At 41.7% G+C, this 21,725-nt stretch overlaps 2 protein-coding genes across 2 annotated transcripts; one reads left to right on the top strand and one right to left on the bottom strand.

The window, feature by feature from the left end:
• Window positions 1-1,776: 1,776 nt before the first annotated feature.
• On the bottom strand, window positions 1,777-16,207 carry CEBPZ (CCAAT enhancer binding protein zeta). The gene is made up of 16 exons (XM_084283876.1): window positions 16,114-16,207; window positions 14,515-16,031; window positions 13,252-13,483; window positions 12,555-12,729; window positions 11,319-11,407; window positions 10,743-10,796; window positions 9,910-10,012; window positions 9,576-9,644; window positions 7,548-7,614; window positions 6,619-6,719; window positions 5,718-5,778; window positions 4,495-4,706; window positions 3,537-3,620; window positions 2,974-3,035; window positions 2,807-2,888; window positions 1,777-1,984 (listed from the first exon to the last, which is right to left on the bottom strand). The coding sequence occupies exons 2-16, from the start codon at window positions 16,017-16,019 to the stop codon at window positions 1,845-1,847; spliced, it is 3,036 nt and encodes a 1,011-aa protein (XP_084140002.1). The 5' UTR covers window positions 16,020-16,031; window positions 16,114-16,207; the 3' UTR covers window positions 1,777-1,844.
• Window positions 16,208-16,343: 136 nt separating this feature from the next.
• On the top strand, window positions 16,344-21,639 carry NDUFAF7 (NADH:ubiquinone oxidoreductase complex assembly factor 7). The gene is given in 9 exon segments (XM_084285417.1): window positions 16,344-16,602; window positions 16,704-16,809; window positions 16,812-16,987; window positions 17,963-18,173; window positions 18,676-18,734; window positions 19,479-19,592; window positions 20,392-20,535; window positions 20,810-20,983; window positions 21,352-21,639. Coding segments are annotated over 9 exon segments (1,443 nt in total). The 5' UTR covers window positions 16,344-16,356; the 3' UTR covers window positions 21,565-21,639.
• Window positions 21,640-21,725: the final 86 nt, after the last annotated feature.

Raw genomic sequence — 21,725 nt, 5'->3', positions numbered from 1 at the left:
GTCTTGGCAAGGCACGGATCGGCTCGGCACAGCCCAGCGTGGTTTGGCCCGGATAGGCACTGCCCAGCCGCCCTCTCGTCGCCTTCCCTCTCCGTGAGGCGGGCGGGCGCGGCCGCCATTACGTGGCCGCCCCCCAGGGGAGGAGCGCGGCGGCGCCGGGCGTGCGCGGCCGTTGATGGCGGCCGGGCGGCCATGAGGCGGCCATGAGGCGGCGGCTGCTGGCGGGGCTGGTGGCGCTGGAGGCGGCCGCGCTGGGCGGCGTCCTCCTGCTCTACCGCGCCATGGACAGCAGCCGAGGTGCGGGGGGCCGGGGAGCAGCTCGGGGCTGGGCGAGGTGCTTGGGAGAGCGGCGCGGCGCCGCCGGGCTCGTTCCAACTGCGGGGTTTTATATTTTTTAAAGAACATAGCGGAGCTTAGCCGGTGCGGCAGGGGGGTTGAACACCGCGCCTGTGCGTAGCGAGAGCGCTGCCTCGAGCAATGAGGGGAGGCGGGCGCTGCTCGCTCCCGTGTCGGCCGCGCAGCCCCGGGGGCTCCCCGGGCTCGCCCCTGGGTCGGGCGGCGCCGGGTACCCCTGCAGGTGGCAGCTGCGGCCCCTGAAGCCTCTGAGGCTCCAGCCGTGGCGCTGGGGTAGCACAGCAATGAGCCAGCTCCCGGCTGAGGGGATCCGCGCTGCAGTGTCCGCCTGCTGCCCTGGGGCCAGCCGGGCCGGCCTGGGGACACCAGCTTACCCCTGCCAGCAGCCAGGCAGGGGTATGGTCTCAGCTGCTCAAGTTCCAGTTGGTCTCAGCTTCCACGGCTTCTCATTTCTCCCACTTCTTACTACGCTATCCCAGTTCCAACGCGTCCTTCTACTTTTTCTTTATTGTGTAGTTTTGCAGGGCGCGCTGAGCTCATCCAGTAGCTGACTGTACGCAGGAGGAGGCTTTCAGCACTTCATGCTAATATGCTGTCATTTTCATGATCTGTCCCTGATCTGCTGTAAATCATTCACATGACATAAAGCTGTCATTTCATGGTTTTCTGTTGGGTTGGTGCAGCTACTCGCAGGAGGATTCAGTGAACACCTAAGGCCATATAGGGAAAGTACGGTTCCTGCTATTCCTTTAAGTGTCTGCTTTGAGCATCCTTCATCTTCAAGTCTAGCCTGTATTTGGTTGACATCAGTACAAGGAAGCTTAGAAAACACACAGGAGAAACCTGAGTATAGTTGTGATACAATTTAAAAAAAAAAAAAATCAGATAACATTATTTGAGGGCAGCTATAACAAAGAGCTAGGACAAATGTAGAAAAAAAAAAGTAATTAGAAAAATAGTGCATTTAATTATTTGTCTTGAAATATGCTGTGTAAATTAACCGATTTATCTTTCTTGTCAGATTTCAGATACACAATGCAGAAAAGGTTTCCATCAATTCTGGAAGGTAGGCTTGTAGTTTGCTTCGAAAAGATGGCTCAAGCTTCTGTTGCATCTTATGTGTAAAACAGATTTTCTTACTGCTTAAAACTACCCCAGGAGAGATTGCAGAAGTGTTTACTGTAATGTGTAGGTGTGGCTGGAGTGTCGAATGGGTGGAAGACTTACTCAGAAGTGGAAGACTATACACCCAACCAAACTAGCCATAAAGTGGCTCACCTTTATACAGTTCTAATTTACAGCTAACAAATATTTTCTTTCTTTTCAGTTTATTACAAATCAAATGAGTGGGCTGGAATTCATGGCATAAAGGAGAATGACCAAATGGCATGGTTAAGCAACAAAAACTAAAAGTAAGAAAAACAGGTGGATAAGAAAAATAATTATTTTAGAACAGCTATTGTAAAAATGTCCACATTAAGGTGTTTGGTTCACCTTTTTGATTTCTTGCCTTTGTACTTCTTTTTCAGCCCTTTGTGCCTGAACTGTTTCTTCCTTTTGATGATGCTTTTCACATCTCTGTTGTGGAGCCACCTGTCACGCTCTACTTCCCACTTGATCTGTTTGACATCTGTAAGAGGGAAGATGAGAAGTGAGAAACTGATGGATACTTCTGTACATTATGTGGAATATGGATAAATCACGTAGAACTTAAAACTTGACTACTTTATCTATAAATGTTAATAAAGTGCAAATTGCTGGATTTGACACCTGAGAATTTTTTTTTTCCATTTCACAATATGTACCATCTCAAAATCTCCATGTTTAAGACCACCCTTGCCATTGATTTGTATTTTATTAATGTTCCTGTGGAAGTATGCACTGCTTGAATGCTGCTGTTAATACTTTTTCAGGTGACACCAGAAAGACTTGTACAGGTTATACAAAGAAAGGTTTACATTTATGCCTTTACAAAGGTTATACAAAGAAAGGACCGAAAGCAGTACACATTTAATTTGTATTAATTTGAAGTTATTTCTAGAAAGTTACTTTTTCTTCACCGATCTAGCAAGGAAATATTTCCAATAAAGATATTTGTGCTATGTCTTCCCTTGACAAGGAGCCAGAATACTCTTTATCAGAGCAGAATTCACATGAAAGCATGAGTAACAGCATATTGCCACTTCTTATTTACAGTGTAAAAGGAGCACATGCTAGCCTGCTTCTCTTTTCTGAAGCCTTACTCACTCCAGCAGTCACAGTTAATATTAGTTTTTTTTTCAGTCAAGACAGATGCTCAGTACTAAGTCATATCTTACTGATCTTGAGCTGCTGTCCCTATTGTGTGCTCTCTGACCTGGTATGTATCCCAGTTAAGTATGTCTTTTTAAGTACAGAATCTGAAAACAAGTAGCAGCTTTACAGCTATCTGCTCTTCACAGCATGTACTTACCTGCATTATCTCTGTTAGCCATGGCATTCAATCCGATATTGTCAAACTTGGACCCAGCATTTTCATCCAGCAGATAGCCAAACTTTAAAAAGACAAATTTTATATTTTAGTATTAAGAAATATGTAAAACACTTAATCACTTTTTTTTAAGCACTAATCAAACTTGCCTCCTCTGCGGATGCCAGCATATTGGCATCTGTGAGTTTCCTCTTCTTTCCTCGGCTGGATCCTACAAACAAAAAGTATGATTCGTATGAGACAGAATTTCAAATTTACAATGATACTTAAACAAAATGTTTGTGGTTTTTTTTAATTATTGCTATTGTTTAATAAGACCACCTAAAAGGGATGTTAGAAAGCTTTACTCACCACCCCCTTAAAAGGAGAAAAAAAAAATTCCAAACAGAACTAAATAGCACAATTCTATGCAATGTGTGTCAGTATCAAATGCACCCCCACAAGCTAGAGTAACTGCCAGAAAAACTCCATCCTTCCTTCAAATAGAACTCCTTCAATCCCCAATCCTTCAAGAGCAGATTGTCATTCTGAATTAGGCCACCCTGGTTGGAGGACAAAGGAAAAAATTTGTTTTTATCTGTAGTTTATTCAAATCTGAAGCCAGATCCAAAAGTGTAGATAATCTACTGTATTAAACACCTCTGAAGCCAAAGTTTTCAGACTTATTTGCATTAAGTCTTCTTAAAAGGAAATAATGGCAGCGTTTCCTTACCTTCAAGCAATCCCACAGAATTTATCTCTTTCTTTCTCTTGGTCTTTTTACTGACAGACTTTGATTGGCTGTCATTCTTAAGGTCTGTCAGGGAATTAAAAAAAAAAGTCAATTCCTTATTCTCATAATTCATGCATGATATTTAAAGCACACTACCCAATAAAATATCTATTTAGATATATTTGTCTAGTGCAAGTCTTTATTTCAAAAATGTGTAAGTTTAAAACACAGTGGACAGAATTATCAATTAAAAATTGTTCAGTGGTGTGTCATTCCTCATAACTTATTTCCTTAATATTTGTGCTGTGGAAAAATGATAGTAAGATAACAATATGAAGGCTAAAACATTATGTAAACTTCGAATGTCTGCTTGGTAAGCCTAATGAAGTAACAATCTCATGAAAGATTAAGGTGTGAACAGCTGTATAAACAGTTTACTGGTTCTACCTTCAATCATCTTCCTGTGACTTTAAGTCATCAGTTGAAATACTCCATTAATCTGTGCTTTTCCAGCCACATAAAGCACATTCTGAGTAAACTGCTTTTCAGTTGAAAAGATAATAAAACCATAAAGGTGCACCAATCAGTTATTGTTACAGAAATAATAGATTTTTTATTATTTTTGTCTTTTAAATATTTTAATACTTTTGCATCTTGCATACAGTTATTTATTTATAAAGCTACGTTTGTTCTGCCATTTTTTTCAGAATGAAGAAAGCATCTTTTGTATGCAAACTGTTGAACCCAGATGCCTAATGCCCACTTTCACCTAGGAGACTGTGGCAAGAAATGTCATTTCTCTTAAGACTAAATACTACATTGTCCAGAGAAGGACTGGTCACTTCTTAAAAGCCAAACCTCCCACCTAGGTAACTAAATTTAAGTATATAATTACATATCAGGTAATGTACTTTTAAAAACTTTTTCTTCTTGTTTTTGGTATTAAATGTTACTTTACCTAGGTTGTCATCATCATCAGACACATCCATAAATACACCTCCCTCTTCATCCATATCCTTCTCAAAGTCTTCTTCATCCATGCTTCCTAAGGAGACCTCCTCATCATCCAGATCACTGAATTCATCTTCATCATCAGAATCATCCCAGTCAGCACCAGAATCCTCAGTTCTTTTGCTTTTCTTACTGCCTGTGTTTTTCTTTTTTATGTTACTAAAACAAATATGTAACAGGCTTAGCAAATCATCTGGCAAAATACTGTTTGCATCCACATAACATTTATCTACCTGCAAACACTGTTAGAAAACTTAAACATCACTGCAGCTGCACTGCATCACAGTAGTAAATGTAGGATGAGAGCTAGTGAACGTATTATGCACTCAGGTATGTTTTCAACATCATCATATGGAACTGTTAAAAACTAAACCATTTTAAGTTCTGGAGAGAATCCTATTCCAAAATAAACACAAAAGTCAGCTTTAGTATTTTTTCCTTATGTGTCTCTGCTCCTTTTCACAAAGTCTTTGTAAAAAACACGTAACACGCAGGTATTTCTAAATGAGGACAACACCTATATTCTTTTTTTCCCAGAAAGTAAACATTGCTCTTCAGACACTAGGTGCTTGGTTGTTTTGTGTCTCCTATTTTTTTTAATACACACACTAGTCTGGATCACAAAAATGTCTTGAAAAATAAAGTTTCTGTGCTGATTTTAAAGTTGCATTGCAGATGGTTTAAGTAAAGAAGAGGCTACTTAATCAGTAATGTAACTGCTGACCTCCTGAAAACTGAGCTGTGTGATTCTGGATCCCACAAAGTTTATCACTCAGTTAGGTCCAGTTACAACCAATCCTTAGAGTAGTACCATTATGCCTCATTCTGCTTTGTTTTGTACTTGGTAATTCTCAAACAGAAACCTGAGATGATGAAAACCAAGTAAGACTGCACTTTGCTTACTGGGTCACCGCATTGTATAGATAAATGCTACAGGTCTCACACTTCAAGCCAACATACTGTAAGCACCACAGGATCATGATGCCCCATTCCGAGGGATGCAGAAAAGCAGGATTACCCAGCATTCAACTGCTATTGCCTTTTTTTTTTTTTTTTTTTTTTGCAAAGTGATATGCGCAGTCTTTCCGAAAAACCTCTATCCAGTTTCTCAAAGTAAAACTCTATATGGGTATTAGAACAAGAGATGAAAGAATTGTCTCAAGGTCTTACCCAGCAAAATCAAGGTCATCCTGGCTAACATCAACAGCACTATCATCAGCTTCAAATGTATCTGGGGGGGGAAATTCAAAGAAAACAAAACTTTTTACTAAAAGATATCAAAAAAAAAAAAACAAAAACGTGAAGTCAATGCAAAATACATTATTTTAGGTGTCATTTTCCTGACTAGTTAATAACATCTGCTTCAATAACAAAGGGCCCTGATTTCAGGGAGCAAAAGCTCCTATCATCAGATTCACTTCGGAATAAATTGCTCTCAAAAAAAAAAAGTGGTAAAAATGAGATCTGAAAAATTAGAAATGTTCTGATTCAGAGAGTAAAATCTAACATTAGACTACCTTTAATTTAAGCATCTCAATTTAATGTCAAAAATTTTCAGAGACAGTTTATGTATTAGAAATACTAACAATTAAATGGTAAATACAATTAGTGACAGGTTCTTCTCATAACTAGGACCATATTAATCATGTCACTAAGGAATACCCCCAGTATGGGAGCTCTGAATTCTATAAAAAACATTATACAAAATTATAAATGTTATTTAATGCTTAGGTTACACTAGGAAAAGAACAAAAGGGCACAAACTGCTATTTACGAGTTTATATTCAAACTCTGAAAACTTCCAGCCTGAGCTGAACAAGCTGAACACTACTGGAGTAGTGAGAGAAACTTTCTACAAGACAGTGATCCATCTGGCCTGTCTCACGTGAGGGGACAGTATGACCTGCTGACTATAGTAGCATAGAATAGGAATTGAAAAGATAGTTTTCTTCTACTTTCATATGATTGTATTTGGTTCTTTTATACAACATAAACTAGTGAAGGATACATTAATAATTCATATAAGCACAAAATACTGGGACAGTTACTTCACGGAAAACCGTAACCTTACCCAACGCTCTTTCAAACTCATCATCATCTACGTCTTCCACACTTTCTTCATCCTCTTGATGATTTCGTTTCTCTCTCTTATTGTCAATCTTTGTATAAAATCTGAAATAACATAATTGCTCTCAAACACGAAGGCACAAGAGATGATCTTTATGACAAGTTTAAAAAAAAAAAACAACAAAAAAAACAGGAGATTGCTTCATGCGTATTTCCCCAGCTAAAAAGTGTAAGTTAACTGCTTCATCCCAAAACAGAGATTTGTATTTTCTTTGTTTTTTAAACTGTAAGCCACTACCGTAAAGTTTAAAACCAAGGAATTTTACAGAGGTGACAGAAATCATTCTGAACATACTGAATTCATAAAAGGGCAAAAGGAAGATGGGAAAAGAAAGACTGATCTCCCAAGGAGATATGAACTACTTTTTGCCAAATGTGTCACACTTCAACTTAAGTATTATAGCTGCATTTTTAGACAATGATCCGAAAGGAAAACCAACCATATAGAAAAAATCATAAAAAAATGCGGAAGATTAGCTCCTCTGACTTTCTTCGCACTGTTCCATTTTAATAAGCTTTGATATTAGTAACATAAACAATTAATAAAAATATTCCATTTTCTTAAATCTACTTCTGATGCGTAAGAATTGCAACCCGCAAGACATTCACCATCACCGAGTGTTTAAGTTATATTATAATGTCAACTTATTTGATATGTAGACTGGTTGCTTTCATTCATAAGTAATATTCTTTCCTTTTGCCCAATTTTGAAATTATGTTCTAAGGAAAGTGCTGTCATCACAAGTCACTCAAATTAATCAAAATTTGCAAACGCTTGGAACACTACAGAATATTTATGAAAAGCAATTTTTTTTTGAAGGCAATGCACTCAAAAACAAAACTTATAATGAATGTTCTCAAATATTTCATTACCTGTGAAAGAACACTTCATCCACTGGGATTTTGCTTTCATCTCTGGCAAGGAATTCTTTACTGTTGACTGCAAAGGCCAAAAAGAATTGATATTACTTCAAGTTGAAATGATTGTTATTCATTTGAAAGGTGAAACACCATTGCACAGACAGAAGCACACTGATATCCAGTGTCATCTGTTAAATAAAGCAACTTCATCACAAAACCACTTCAAACCTGTACTAAATGATCACTTAATTTCTTCAATTCAAAATAAACTAAAGAATGCAATAAACAAACTGTATCCTCAAATGCACTGTAGGTAAAGCTTCTTAGTTTAATCTTTGATAGCCCTAAAACCATGCACAATTATGGATACATCAGCTAATCTGTAGCAGTAAACCTCTGCACAACACCACAGACCTGAAGTGATACGAAGCACATCCCTGAAAATGTTAGATTCCAGCACAGAAGATGGTACCTCCCTCTGTCCTCGAGCAGCAACTTTCACTGAGTTTTTACACTGATTTTTAACTAATAGTTCTTAATTACTGTAAAAATTGCGCCTAGACAAAACCCAGCCTCTTTCAGGAGGCAGGAAGATTCTAACCAAAATAACACTGCCAGAGTTACCTTACGCTAATCCTAGCAACAGCTGCAGCTGTGGCACTGCATGAAGGAATCCATATCATTTAAGGAAAGAGGTTAATGAAATTTACATCATTTTATAAATCAATTTTCTTATTTTTAAGTCACTTTTATTAAGCAGGATGTGGTTACACAATAACTTGGAAACAAAAAAAAACATTAACTACATACTACTACTGCAATAACTACTAGATAAGCTTACATTTTAAAGATTTTTACATTATTTTATGTATTAAAAAAAAATAAAAAGGATTATTTGTAAAACTAGGATGCCAGACATAAAAATGGCATGTTTGTGCACAGAAACCTTAGTATTTTATAAATACGTCTATCTCTGAAGTTAGTACCCTAACAGATTGCCCTTCTAACTAGAAATACCATAACCTGGAACAAACTCTAAGGTTTTTAGCATTTTTCCCCAATGCTGTTGCCAGCTATAAGCACAATATTCTAATTTTTTCGTATAAGATTGCAAATCTACTCTCTACCCAGTGAGTGTACTATCTTTTTTCATACAAGGGTATGCAGAGAAGGGTAGTCTGGCATGAGAGAAGATACAGAAAGCATATGCAGGTGATAGCAAGGCACACTGTTTGCAGTAGCTTTGTCCTTTGCTGTTACACATTTTTAAGGGCTAAGAGGAAGTATGACCTTAACAATGCCTAAGAAAAAGGAATTATATTGATAGAAAGTAATTGACAACTAAAGGAAAAAATACAGGGAAAAGAAAGGTATTAGCAAGCTTTGACGTGTAAAGTCAAGTGAAAGTACAGTAGAAGAAAAACTGCTTTCCTACTCAAAGATAATGACTGAAGGAATCACAGAATCACAGAATTTCTAGGTTGGAAGAGACCTCAAGATCATCGAGTCCAACCTCTGACCTAACACTAACAGTCCCCACTAAACCATATCCCTAAGCTCTACATCTAAACGTCTTTTAAAGACTTCCAGGGATGGTGACTCCACCACTTCCCTGGGCAGCCTGTTCCAATGCCTCACAACCCTTTCAGTGAAGAAGTTCTTCCTAACATCTAACCTAAAACTCCCCTGGCTCAACTTAAGCCCATTCCCCCTCGTCCTGTCACCAGGCACGTGGGAGAACAGACCAACCCCCACCTCGCTAGAAAAAGGAACTCAGTTCCTTTGTCTCAAGATGATTTAATAGATCCAAAGTTTCAGCTGTGGAGACTTCATGCACCCTTACATGAAGTTTAGACCTGATCCTGAACATCAAATACCACTCTTGATGGACAGAACTTGCTATCTGTTCTTCTTTTATTGCTAGCAGAAGTGGTATGGACAGCACACAGGATGGATGCCCACAACAATCAGTCAAGAATTTCTTAACTATAAAATTATGACTTCTTATTCATAATCTTAAAGGGTAAGTGGCTGGATTACCTGCAAGAGTTCGCCTATCTGTCATAAACTGCTTCTTCTTCCGCTGCATTACCACACTGCTGGTGTTCTCTGTAGCAGGACAAAAAACACTTCATTACAACTGATACAAAGCTGGGAGGAGTGACTGATATGCCAACAAACACGTCAAGGGAAGGGATTCTTTCTGCTAAGGTGCAGACATCTCTCATGCTGCCCTGAAGACTGACGCCATTCCTCTGTTGCACCACGTGTACTCCAAATTCTTGACAAGCACAAATTGGCACTTGACAGTCTGACAGAAGTTTCATCGTCAATAATCAAGATTAAATGCTAATATGTACATAGCAATGTTTACCTTTGCCTTTATTGGGTTTGGGATTTCTGTACACAAAACGATCCAAGAATCTCATTAATGTGAAATCCTGCAAAGGGTCACCGGAGTACTGAATGTGATTTCCCTGAAAGGAGAAAAAATCGTTACAGTCTTCATTTTCAAAAGACAGCAACAAAACATAGTTAGAGGACTCAAACAGACCAAGATAATTAAACCACAATTCGACAGACAAGGACTTGGGGGATATTTCATCATATAAGCCTGAAAGGTTGCAGCCTTTATACTTTTTTGTTTTTGAAATACCAGTATTTTCTACAAAAAGCATCTCTCTTGCTTTGTTTCAGTGATGAACTACCTTGCAATGTACTGTACTAACAGACAAAACATTTTTATTGACAAAAAGATTTACAGCTTGCAGCCAGGAAGTCAGTACTCAGTGTAATTTAAATATCATATATTCAAATGAATATAAAAATTCTAAGCAGGCATTGTGCACAATTCAGCAGAATTAAAAAGGATTTGATTCAAGAGCAGAGCTCCCCACATTCAAAAAAAAAAAAAAAAAAAAAAAACAGAACTTTAAACAGATAGACAAAAACTCTAAACCAGCTTTAAGAATCACGTGATACCATGTTTTCACCAAGTTGATTACTTCTGTGAGCAGCCTGCTTTAGATAAAAAGGCTTTGATTCCATGAAAGGCTTTGTTTTCGAGCGTATGCTACTCACAGTGTTGCAGAACTTCTAATTACCTGCAGAGTTCAAGGAGGCCTTACGATGTGTTTTTTTTTTTAATGGTAAAGGACAGCTAACAAAAAAATCAAAGTTCAAAGCTAGAGACTGATAAAGACTTACTTCTAGAATTGTTTTTGCAAACAGAGCCACAGATGGATGGTAGTGTTCGGAAAGCTGAAAAACACAAATCATTTGTTTATTTCTAGTCCAAAAATAAATGCGAACATCATTCACGCTGTCATATCAGACTCCTGACACTACGTTTTAACACCGCTCTGCAACTCACCAAATAAAACACAGACCTGCATGAGTAGCAGAAGGCCGATGTGCTCTGCCCTTGAACAACTGAGAAACATCAAGTTCTAACCTTCTACTTACATTAACTAAATACAATGAGGATCAACTATAGTTTTATTTAATGCAATGCTAGAAAGTTTTGTTAATAAAAACTAAGATCCAAAAGTCAAAAAAAATAAATTATTACAGTTCAAATCTCCACCTAAAAGTTACTATTCCCTCCTCTGGACTATCAGCACTGAACGTAGCATAAACAAGTTTAGAGCTGAACAATGTGTCCTTTAACCTTTGTCACATTACCCAGGTAGCTACTGCAAAAATAACCAAGTTAATTTTCTTCTCCCGAAGCAAGAGCCATACTAAGAAACACTTTAGAGTACCAACACAAGAATGCTTTACCTTCTTCAGTTCCCAAAGGCTTGTACTTTCAGCACCACAGTAGAGAGGACTTCGGTGCAAAGGATCATATGAAACCCCATTCTTCCTGCCTAGGGGGCAAAGGAGACGAAAAAAAGACTTAAATTTCCTCAAGCAACTTTATGAGAGTATTATTTTCATTTCACCATGACAGCAATGCTGCCCGTCATTCTTAGCTGGACAGGCCACAGATTTGTACAGTAGCAAGACAGGATTATATTCAGCAGCCCAGACTACGATCAGGACACAGGAGAGTTCAAAGGATTTGCTTCCAAGGAATCCCCTGAAAAGCCCTGCTCTGCTCCAAAAAGGAAGTGATTGTCCCCTTGTACACAGCACCAGTAAGACTGCATCTTGAATACTGGTCAGTTTTGGGCCCCTCACTACACGAATATTGAGTTGCTTGAGCATGTAGAGAGAAGAGCAACAAAGCTGAAAAAAGAACCAAAAAACAAGTGTTATGAGGAGCGGCTAAACGAGCCAGGGCTGTTCAGTCTGGAGAGGAGGTGGCTGAGGGGAGACCTCGTTGCTCTCTACAACTGCCTGAAAGGAGCCTGCAACAAGAAGGGTGTTGGTCTCTTTTCTCAGGTGACAAGTGATGGGATGTGAAGAAACGGCTTTAAGTCGTATCAGATTGGACATTAGGAAGAATTTCTTCACAGTGAGGATGGTCAAGCATTGGAAGGGCTGCCCAGGAAGGTGGTGGAGTCCTCACCCCTGGAAGTATTTAAGAGACATGGCACTAAGGGACATGGCTTGGTGATGGGACTCGGTAGGTCAGGTTGATGGTTGGACTTGATGTCTTGAAGGGCCTTTCCAACCTAGATGGTTCTACGTTGCTATGAAAAGGTCATCAGGAAAGAAAAAAGCTAGAAGCAGGCTCAGAGCTAGACAACTTGTTTTAGCAAGCTTCAAGTGAAGGTGCAGTTACTCATCGTAACACTGGCTATGTCGCTCTGTAGGTGTTTCAATTTAGAAGCAAGAAATCCCCAATCTGTTTACTACTTAGGCACGAGCACAGTGAACTACGTACAGAGAAAATAGCTAGGAGATTAACACAGTCTCTTCGGAAAAACAGAAAAATGATTCTGATTGCTTTGAATCAAACTTACATTTAAAAAAAATAAAACAATGTTTAAATCAATTTTACAAAAAACTCTTGGTCAACATGTTACTGAAGTTAGGCCTTGCATGCATTATAGTTTCTTGCTAATTTACCTCTCATATTCACATGATGCACCCATGAAGCTGCTGAGCTCGAATTGTCTGGTTTACCAGAATTTTCTGCTGTACTCCCCTCTTCCTTTTCTACTTCTTTGTCTGCATCTACAAATTTTTCCTCATTCTCTTCATCGTCTTCCTGATCCTTAAAACACTCTTCTTCATCAGACTCCTAAATAAATTAAAAAAAAAAAGTTTGTGAACACCTTCTCCTTTCCAGTTTTATTCTGATTTGTTAGAAAGATGCATGTATTTCTAAAGTAGCTGCTCACAAAAACACAGACAAACAATGGCCAGTATTTCAGCAACACAGACTTTTGGCCTTGATATTTACAAGACTTAAAACTGAACTCTACAGTCACAAAGAAGGACATGTTTGGAAAAAGCTTTTTGGGCAGGAATGTTTACCTGCTTGCTTATACGGCATTTAGCAAAATAATCCTCTCTCCATAAAAGAAGGACGTAAGACTTGCTAGAATGTTTACATCTATACAGATTCTTAACGTAATTATGATTGTTCAAGTACTTTCTCCCATAAGGTAACCAAATGTTAGTAAACTCTGATAAAAATTCTGTTTAGAAAGGCAGTCCTTCCAGTAAAGGAGGAATTACTTGCAAAGGGAAACAGGTTAGGGAAAGGCGTTCATGAAATTAGCTCTTAGTAAAAGCCCAACGAAATAAAGAAATGCTGTACCATGTGATCCTGTAACTGGACCCTTAGTCCTGGTTTTACTTTCAGAAGCTCGGACAGAAGGTAGAGGGTTCCACAAATGAAGGGTGGCGTTTGCCCGCAAGCAACTTGAAGTAACCTCTTCACAAAGGCCTTCACCCGCCGTAATACTACATCTGCCTTCAGAGACTTATAGACAAGGTTAAGAAACATGGATGGCTTTGAGCAGGCTGCTAAACCAGGATCTAGAAGCTTCCTGTAGAAAACGCAGGAGAAAATACTGTTAATTGTCAAGATGCACATAGAACAGTAATTGCTGTCAACAATAATTAGGTACATTTTTCAGACTGGTATCTAGAAGACCACTTCCAGCTTGCTCGCCAATACTCCAAACCATTATGACCAAGCCCAAAACATCAATGGCTGAGTAATATTTTTAATCTTCAGTATATCATATATTATGAATACAGCTAGCAGTAAATGAAAAAAAAAATACTAGAGAAACAGAGCTCAACAGAAAAGTTTAAAAATTGAAGATGTATAAAGTGAGAAGGTGATCTATTCAGATGTTCAAAAAGTAGAAAGAAAATGGTTAGCAATCAGCAAGCTTCACAATGAGTCCAGGTATCTGTGTTAGCAAGTGCATTTTCTATTCTACTTTTTTCCAGGCCACCTGGCTCGGGAAGGCCGCTAAATGCATTGCATGTCCTGGGAGAACCTGAGCTCCCTTTCTAAAATCACCAGCAATTAAGCAGAAGCCTGCAAGGATCCTATGAAGAGTCTAAAAAATCAACCAGGACAGAAGAAAGTGATAGTTTTACAGCCCAAGGTTTCCTAACTTAACAAATTAAATCACCTAAGGATTTTGCTGACCTTGCATTTTTTCATGAAAAAAGGATTTTCATTAAAAAAAACAGGATTGTAGGCTATTACATAGCTAAAACACACTACCTGTACAAGTGATTTTAGAAGAAGCAATTATAATTTAGTTTCAAAATATATCTGGAATTAAAGCATACTACCAGAAAACAGCACAAAGCATAAAATCCTTCAGGCATGTTCCTAGGAACTACCACTGCCATGTTTTATCCCCCTGTTAAGTAAAAGAAACCCCATATATTTTCTTCTAGCTCACAGAAAACATCAGAAACATCTAGCCAGCAAGACACAAAACTTGCAAGATCCTAAAAGCCAAGTACACATTTCTACAAGTTAAAATCACTTCGAATTATCAGCGACTACTTCATAAAATTAAATTTAGACCAGAAATCCAAACGTGCCACTCACTTGTATAGTGCTGCGTAGTACCTGTCCGACACAGTCTGCTGGGAGTCCATGACCTGAAACAGCAGCATCAGGGCCTGGATGCTGGTGCTGAAGTTGACGAGATGCAGAACTTTAAACAAGGTGTTCATTTGCTCCTTCACTTTCTCATCACCAGTCTCAGCGTAAGGGTAAGCTCTGTTCACCCCGCTAAGAAGAGCGCTGAGCATTTTGGATTCAACATCTTTTTTCTTAATGCAGTTCCGAAAGAAGGAGAAATACAAAGTTATCAGCTTGTTAGCCAGCGGCACTTCTTCATGACTGAGGACCATCTGGTTCAGAAAGCACATGGCATAGTACTGAGTTTTCACGCTGATGTTTGAGCGGTACAACAGCCTCTCCATCTCACTGCACACCACTCCTTTCATATTTGGATGCTTGTAAAGCAACGTCTCTAAGAGATACGAGGCTTTGGTGGCTATTTTGTTCTGCGGGTCTCCCAGTTTATTTACCAGCTGAACGAGCAGAAATTTCTCCTGCTCAGGCTTGTTGCAGAGCAGCTCATGGGCAGCTGCCAGCGCTCGCGCTTTGGTTGCTGTCACAGAGTCGTGACTCAGGGTTTCTAAGGTTTGCACAAATTCTGCCACCTGCAGTTTCAGCTGATGCTCGAAGTACCACAGTATCAGCCTCCTGTCTCTTGAATCCCTGTTGCCACTTGACATCTTCTCTATGTTGTTAAAAGGACGCTGCGAGAAGGACCACAGTTTTCGATTGTCTGGTAAAAGATCTGAAAGGAGAAGCTCCCTGAAAGTATCCAAAGCCATGAGGCTCTGCTGCCTGCCACCCTTTTTCTTGACGAGGTTCACCAAGTTCTCAACAAACTGCAGGCTGTGGACAGCGCTGTCCTGGATGAGCAGGGTCATGGCTGCCATCCTGTCGGCTAAGGTACCCGATGACACCACAGTTTTCATCCACGCCGAAGAGGCCCCCTTCTGATAATCTGTCTTGCTCTTGTACAGGTCTGTCTCGTGCTGGTACAGCTTCTGGGCCAAGGCCTTATACTTGGACAGAAGCGCCTGGTCCTGTGGCTCAGAGGAGAACTCGCTGGTGTATTCCAGGTCATACCACTTGCCTCCTGGCTTGATCAGTATCACCTGCCTGGCGTGAAACTCAAAATCCTCCTCTGGCCTCTCCTTCTGTGCCGAGAGCTGCTGCGCTGGGACCCCACCAGCTTTCTTCTTCTTGCTCTCCTTCTTGCCGCTCACTTGCTCTTTGCCTTTTTTTTCCTTTTTCCCCCCTTGCAAAGCCGGGGCGCTCTCCTTCTTCCCTTTCTCCTTCTTGGGCGGCTTCCCCTTCTCCTCACCACCATCCTCCTCCTCATCATCCTCCTGCATGCAGCTCTCCGCGAACCTGCCGAGCCCCAGCGAGCTGACGAAGGCCTCCAGCTCCCCTTCCTCCAGGTCATCGATGGCGCCCTTCCTGCCGCCGTCCACCATCTCCTCCTCCTCCTCGTCCAGGGCGCACAGCATGAGGAAATCTTGCTGCGGGGACACGCGCGGCCGTTACCCCGGGGGCAGCCGTTACCGGCCGCCACGTGCTCCCGCTCCCCGCCGCGCCCCTCACCTTGGTGCCGCCGAGCCGCAGCACCTCGTCCAGCGTGAAGCCGTCCCCGCCGCCTCTATCCCCATCCCCGTCGCCATCCCCGTCCTCCTCGCTCCACTCGTCGCCGTCGCCCGCCCGCCCCTCGCCCGGCCACCGCCGTCCCCTCAGCGCCGCCATGGCCGCCTCGCCGCCCGCCCCCCGCCCGGCGCAGACGCGCTGCCTGCTCCCGGCGCGCCGCGGGGCCGTGCGCGGCCCCTCCCCGCCATGGCGCCGCTGTGGCCGCGCCGCCTGCTGCTGCCCGCGGCTCTGCGGCTCGGCGGCCGCCGCCGGGGCAGCGCCGCCGCGCTCGGTCCCCCAGGATCGGGCTCGGGCTCGGGCTCGGGCTCGGGGGCGCGGCCGTGCTCGGGGGGCGGCGGCGGGGTGCTGCGGCACCTGCTGCTGAAGCTGCGGGCCACCGGGCCGCTGACGGTGGCCGAGTACATGCGGGAGGCGCTCACCAACCCCGGCCAGGTGCGGCGGGGCCGGGGCTCCGCGAGCCCCCCCGGGTCTGGCCCCGGTGCCGGTCCCGGTGCCGGTGCCGGCCGCGCGGCGCTCACCGCCTCCCCCCGCAGGGCTACTACACGCGGCGAGGCGGCGTCGGCGGGGACTTCGTCACGGCGCCCGAGGTCAGCCAGCTGCCGGGAGAGGTGAGCGCCCGCCGGCAGCCGGCACAGCCCGGCCGAGCCGGGGACGGGGCGGGCTGCGGCTGCGGCTGAGACTGAGAGCGGCGCCGTGTCCCTGGCAGGTGGTGGGGCTCTGGTGCCTCAGCGAGTGGATGGCCGCCGGCAGGCCCGCAGCCATGCAGCTGGTGGAGCTGGGACCGGGGACGGGCGCGCTCACCGACGATATCCTGCGGGTAGGTGGAAATAAAGGTTATTCCGCTCGTTTCTGGCTTTATTTTATTGCGTAGCTACGCTGATATCTGAAGTAAGGTTTTGCTATGGGGGGGTGTAACATTCCCTAGTGGGACTTGGTGAAGAGACGGCATTGCTTTAGTGGCAGGAGAACGTGGGCTGGCCTCCGTGTGCTGCACAGGCACCTGTAACGCTGCAATCGCCTCTTGATAGAAAGGGAGGGCAGGAAAGCTCCAGCACAGATTATTCATTTATGGAAAGATCTCTTCCAAACTGGAACACCATCTAGGAGGGTGCTGCTGTGCCTAATTGGGAGGCCTTAGTGCAAGCAACAGCACGGAGCAGGGAGGCCATGAGCACAGGAGTGAAGTTGAATTCAGCTCTCTGAGGCTTTCAGGAGCTTGCTGCTTCTGAGTTAACCCTTCCTGTCCTAGCACTGGTGCAGGGCTGTCTGATAATTATAATACTACTAATTCAAAAACCAAACTGCTAAGGGGATTTAGTACTTCAAAAGCTTTGTTTCATTTACGTATGCTAATGAAAAAGCCCAAATAACCGTAGTGAACTAAGCAATAGTGAGCAGCTTTTGTTTATGCTGTTTAAACAAACTGAACCGTTTTTCTCCCTGTTAGCTCCTCTGCAGCTGCTAGAAGAGCTACTCACGTTCAAGCTACTAACTAGCATTCTATGTCCTTATTGCTATATATGTAGTAGTTCTCCAACTTCTATTAGAAGCATAGCAGCTTTTATTAAAACTAACAAATTCCCATTCTCCTTCGGGAAGAGCAAAACACAGTCCTTTCTCCTGAGAGTATTTTACTGATGAGAGCTAACAATCTTCCATCTTAAATATAATGTGATTAAAGGTTAATTTGAGACATACATGGAGCCCCTGACTGTACCTAATAGACATTTATAGACCTTTAAGACATACATGCAGCCTGTGATTGACTAATAGAACTCATCTGCCTTTGTAGGTCTTCAAGCAGCTTGCCTCTTTACTTAGTAAATGTGACGTGTCCATTCACCTGGTAGAAGTGAGTCCCAAACTCAGTGAGACCCAAGCACAGATGCTGACAGGAGGGAAGGTGCAGTCAAACTCTGAGGACGAAGCTGCTTATATGAAAGGCATCAGCAAGACTGGAATTCCAATTTACTGGTACAGAGGCATTCAAGATGTACCACAAGGTAAGCAGCTTGAACATCTTGTTACAGCAATAGCATCCTCCCTCCATTTGCAGTGTTTAATAACTGGGGACATCACACCAGCCTTCATACTGTATAGAAAAGTAGTTTTACATATACAGTCCTACTTCATGTATGAGTCTGAGATGAGATCTTGACTCAGATTCTTATAACTGAGAATCATAACTTCCTTTTGGGATAGCTATCCAGTTTCACGTAGTTTGATTCTTATTTTCTTTGCATGGGACACCATTCAGTGGTTTTGTCTAAATAATGACTGAGGAGCTAATGTTGAGATACAGATCTAAAAAAAATCATGCACTGGAAGCTGTAGCTAGCTCCTCAAGTGTTCCCTTTAATGTCTCCAAGCTGGGAATAATAGCAATTTCCCAATGACATTAACTAGTTTAACGCACTACAAGTTATAAAAAACATTTAAATTTTCTGCTGGAAACTGCTATGGAAGCATTGGTATGGTAATGCATTTATTTTAACCTTCCCACAGGTTACAGCTTTTACGTAGCACATGAGTTTCTGGATGCCCTGCCAATACATAAGTTTCAGGTATAGCAAGAGGAATACCATAAATGTGACCATCAACTTAAAGGCCTCTGCTGAAGAACAGAATTATGGTGCCAAAGGGAACACATGCATGGACTATGGTGATAAAATGTTTGTAACTAAGCTTGGACAAATAAGAGCTGAACCAAGCCTTATGTTAATTGTTCTTGAATGCAAAAGCCTTTTAGAAACCTAAAGACTTGTTTTTACTTCCATATGTAAACTTTTTTTTTCCTCTATTTTCTTACGCTACATTAATAAGGCTCCAATTCCAACATTATTCTATGTGTCACTGCCAACAAAGACAGTGCACTGAATGGCTTTCATTTGAACAGCAATGTGAATAGCAAAATGAAGTCTAGATATGGTTCAGAAGAACCTTTCCACTTCAATTTCATTAATTGAATTTCATTAATTGAATTTCATTCAATTTCAGTAACTTTATGAAAAGTTACTGATAGAATTGTTTTGGTAAGTTAACCAGTGCACTGTCGCTAGAAGAGGCAGCATTCTTCTCAACAGCATCATTTATTCCATTTAATTAAACCTGTACTTATTAGATCTTCGGACCCATTTCTACCGCAAGCATTTCTAAGGCAGTTTCTGGAATTAAATAGTAATGAATTATTGTTAATAGCACATTATGTGCTTAAAACTTGAGAAAACGCGTAGCATGTTAGTCCAATCAAGTAAGATTCTGTGTACCTTCTAAGAGTGTAAAATGAGTACTCTGGGCTTACTAAACAGAGAACAGAGAAAGGCTGGCGTGAGGTGTTGGTTGATATAGATCCAGAGGCTCCTGACCAGCTCCGATTTGTCCTGTCACCATCCAGTACCCCTGCAACAGAAAACTTTATTCAGGTAAGATTATACCAGTCAGCGTTCATAACTTAATCATTACTCTTTCAAGTCACGTACTACCTGTCAGTTACATGGACAGAAAGAGGAGGCTTTTCTATCTATTAACAAGTAAACAGTTCCAGTTTGTATTTTACAAAACTTCCACCAGCAATTCAACCTTGTGTACTGTGAATATATAGCACAAAAATAAACTTGTACATCAAATTTGGCAAAATCAGGGCTTAAGCAGACACTTCAGAGAGGCAGCAAGCAGCAAAGAGTTCTGTGCTGCAGGTGTCACCTCACCATCTCAATACCAGCCCTGCCTAAGCCAGGTTCTCAACCTGTTGCGTACACAGTCACTGAGTACAGGTGCTATACTTATCTGTAATGGCAAGCGTCTAAAACTTTCTTTTCCTTCTGAAGTTCACTGGATTCTTAAATTTATAAAATGAAGTAATAGAGATTTAAACCACCTACAAGATTTTATACAGAAAGGCTTTTTTGAAGTGTATGCATGGAAGAAGTGCTATTTTAATTCTTTCATTACCACAGTAATGTAGGTATTCTCACTTACCTATAAAAACTCATTCCAGTTGTCTCTGGGCTGTACAAAAGATGAAGGAAAGAGAGAACTCTGAAAGCACTAATTGGAAGTGGCCATTATCAAAAACTAGCTTGAGCAATAGGTAGCCTGGAGTATACCCCTGGACCTCCACACCCAAATAATGACAACAGTTCCAAGAAGTCAAGTGTGAAAAGTTCTTGCCCTGTACCTGTTTGCTAATACAGGTGTTTTGATGTTTGAACTCTGCACTAGCCTGAGGAAACGAGAGATCACGTGGAAGTATGTCCCGAGGCCGGTGTCCTCATTCAGAGGCTTGCCAGTCGCATCGAAAAGGATGGCGGAGCCGCACTGATTGCTGATTATGGTCACGATGGAACCAAAACTGACACTTTCCGGGTAAGGCATTTTCCCTGAAGTACTGTGCTAAAACACTCAGTTACCTTCTCACTTGGATCGTTAAGTTCCTGTACAAGAAAGGTCTTGGATGGACGTAATCACAAAAGCAACAGTATTACACTGCAACCATGAAAGTGAGTAACTGATCTTTCATTTAATCAGTACCTGCAGGGGTTTCTATCATATGGGAAGAAGAACTTTGAGCCCTTGCTGCATTTACAGCTTTGCTAGACCCGGTAGGAGTACAGCTGAGTGTAATCTTCCAATTTTTCAGGGTTTCCGGAATCACAAACTCCACGATGTGCTGAAAGCTCCAGGTACAGCAGACCTGACAGCAGATGTTGATTTCAGCTATCTTCGAAAAATGGCACAGGGAAAAATAGCCACATTGGGCCCCATAAAACAACGGGAGTTTTTAAAGAACATGGGTGTTGACCTCCGAATGCAGGTACAAACAGTGTTTATAGGTACATAACACACTCCTAATGCACAAGCAATGCTCTTAAGCAGAAAAAGAGCTTCTTTTAAAATCAGATTTCTGTTTAAAACTACTTGTAGGTCTAAGAAAGAGTTGCTTCTCCTAGACATAAGTTACTCTGGATCCCTCAAAGTGAATTGATCATACTATGTTTAGGAGTACTTAATGCAAAAGTTGGCTACGTGGATTAATGTGTGAGTTCTGCCAGCAAGCTCATGAGTTTTACTGAACACTGGTGCTGCTATACTTCCATAAAAGAAAGGATTCAATGAGAGATTGCAGGTACCAGGGAATTTGTAGGAACGCAGGAAGGGCTACAACCTACCTTTTTGTTGTAGGTGCTCTTGCAGAATTCACGCGACTCAGCAACTCGGGAGCAGTTACTCCACAGCTATGATATGTTGATGAACCCTAAGAAAATGGGAGATCGTTTTCATTTTTTTGCCTTGCTGCCTCATCACAGACTTACACCCCCTCACAAGGAACATAATCTGCAATCCAAGTTCCCCCTCCCACCTGTTGCTGGATTTGGTGAGCTCTTACTGAAGTAATATCGATTGCAATACCAAAATGTTTAATAGTGGCAGCTTCCAGTAGCAACCTATTGAATAAAAAGAGTAAAAGAAATCAAAGCCTGTGCATTTTTTGGTTTCAAGTATTAAAGCTTTTGCAATAATATAATTGGTACAGAAGTAAGCATTTCGAGTGATCT

Source organism: Netta rufina (assembly GCF_964035555.1).
Source record: "Netta rufina genome assembly, chromosome: 3".
Lineage (NCBI taxonomy): Eukaryota > Metazoa > Chordata > Aves > Anseriformes > Anatidae > Netta > Netta rufina.
Note: the sequence above shows the minus strand (reverse complement) of the source record. Positions and strands in the feature narration are given on the sequence as shown.

Bases quoted from the DNA above. Each gene is read 5' to 3' on its own strand.
- CEBPZ (XM_084283876.1), bottom strand. From the start codon at position 16,019: ATGCTGTGCGCCCTGGACGAGGAGGAGGAGGAGATGGTGGACGGCGGC. The intron at 7,615-9,575 runs GTAATCCAGCCA...TGGCCTTTGCAG, and splicing joins AGATAGGCGAACTCTTGCAG to TCAACAGTAAAGAATTCCTT. The intron at 6,720-7,547 runs GTAATGAAATAT...ATGTTATTTCAG, and splicing joins GATGAAGTGTTCTTTCACAG to ATTTTATACAAAGATTGACA.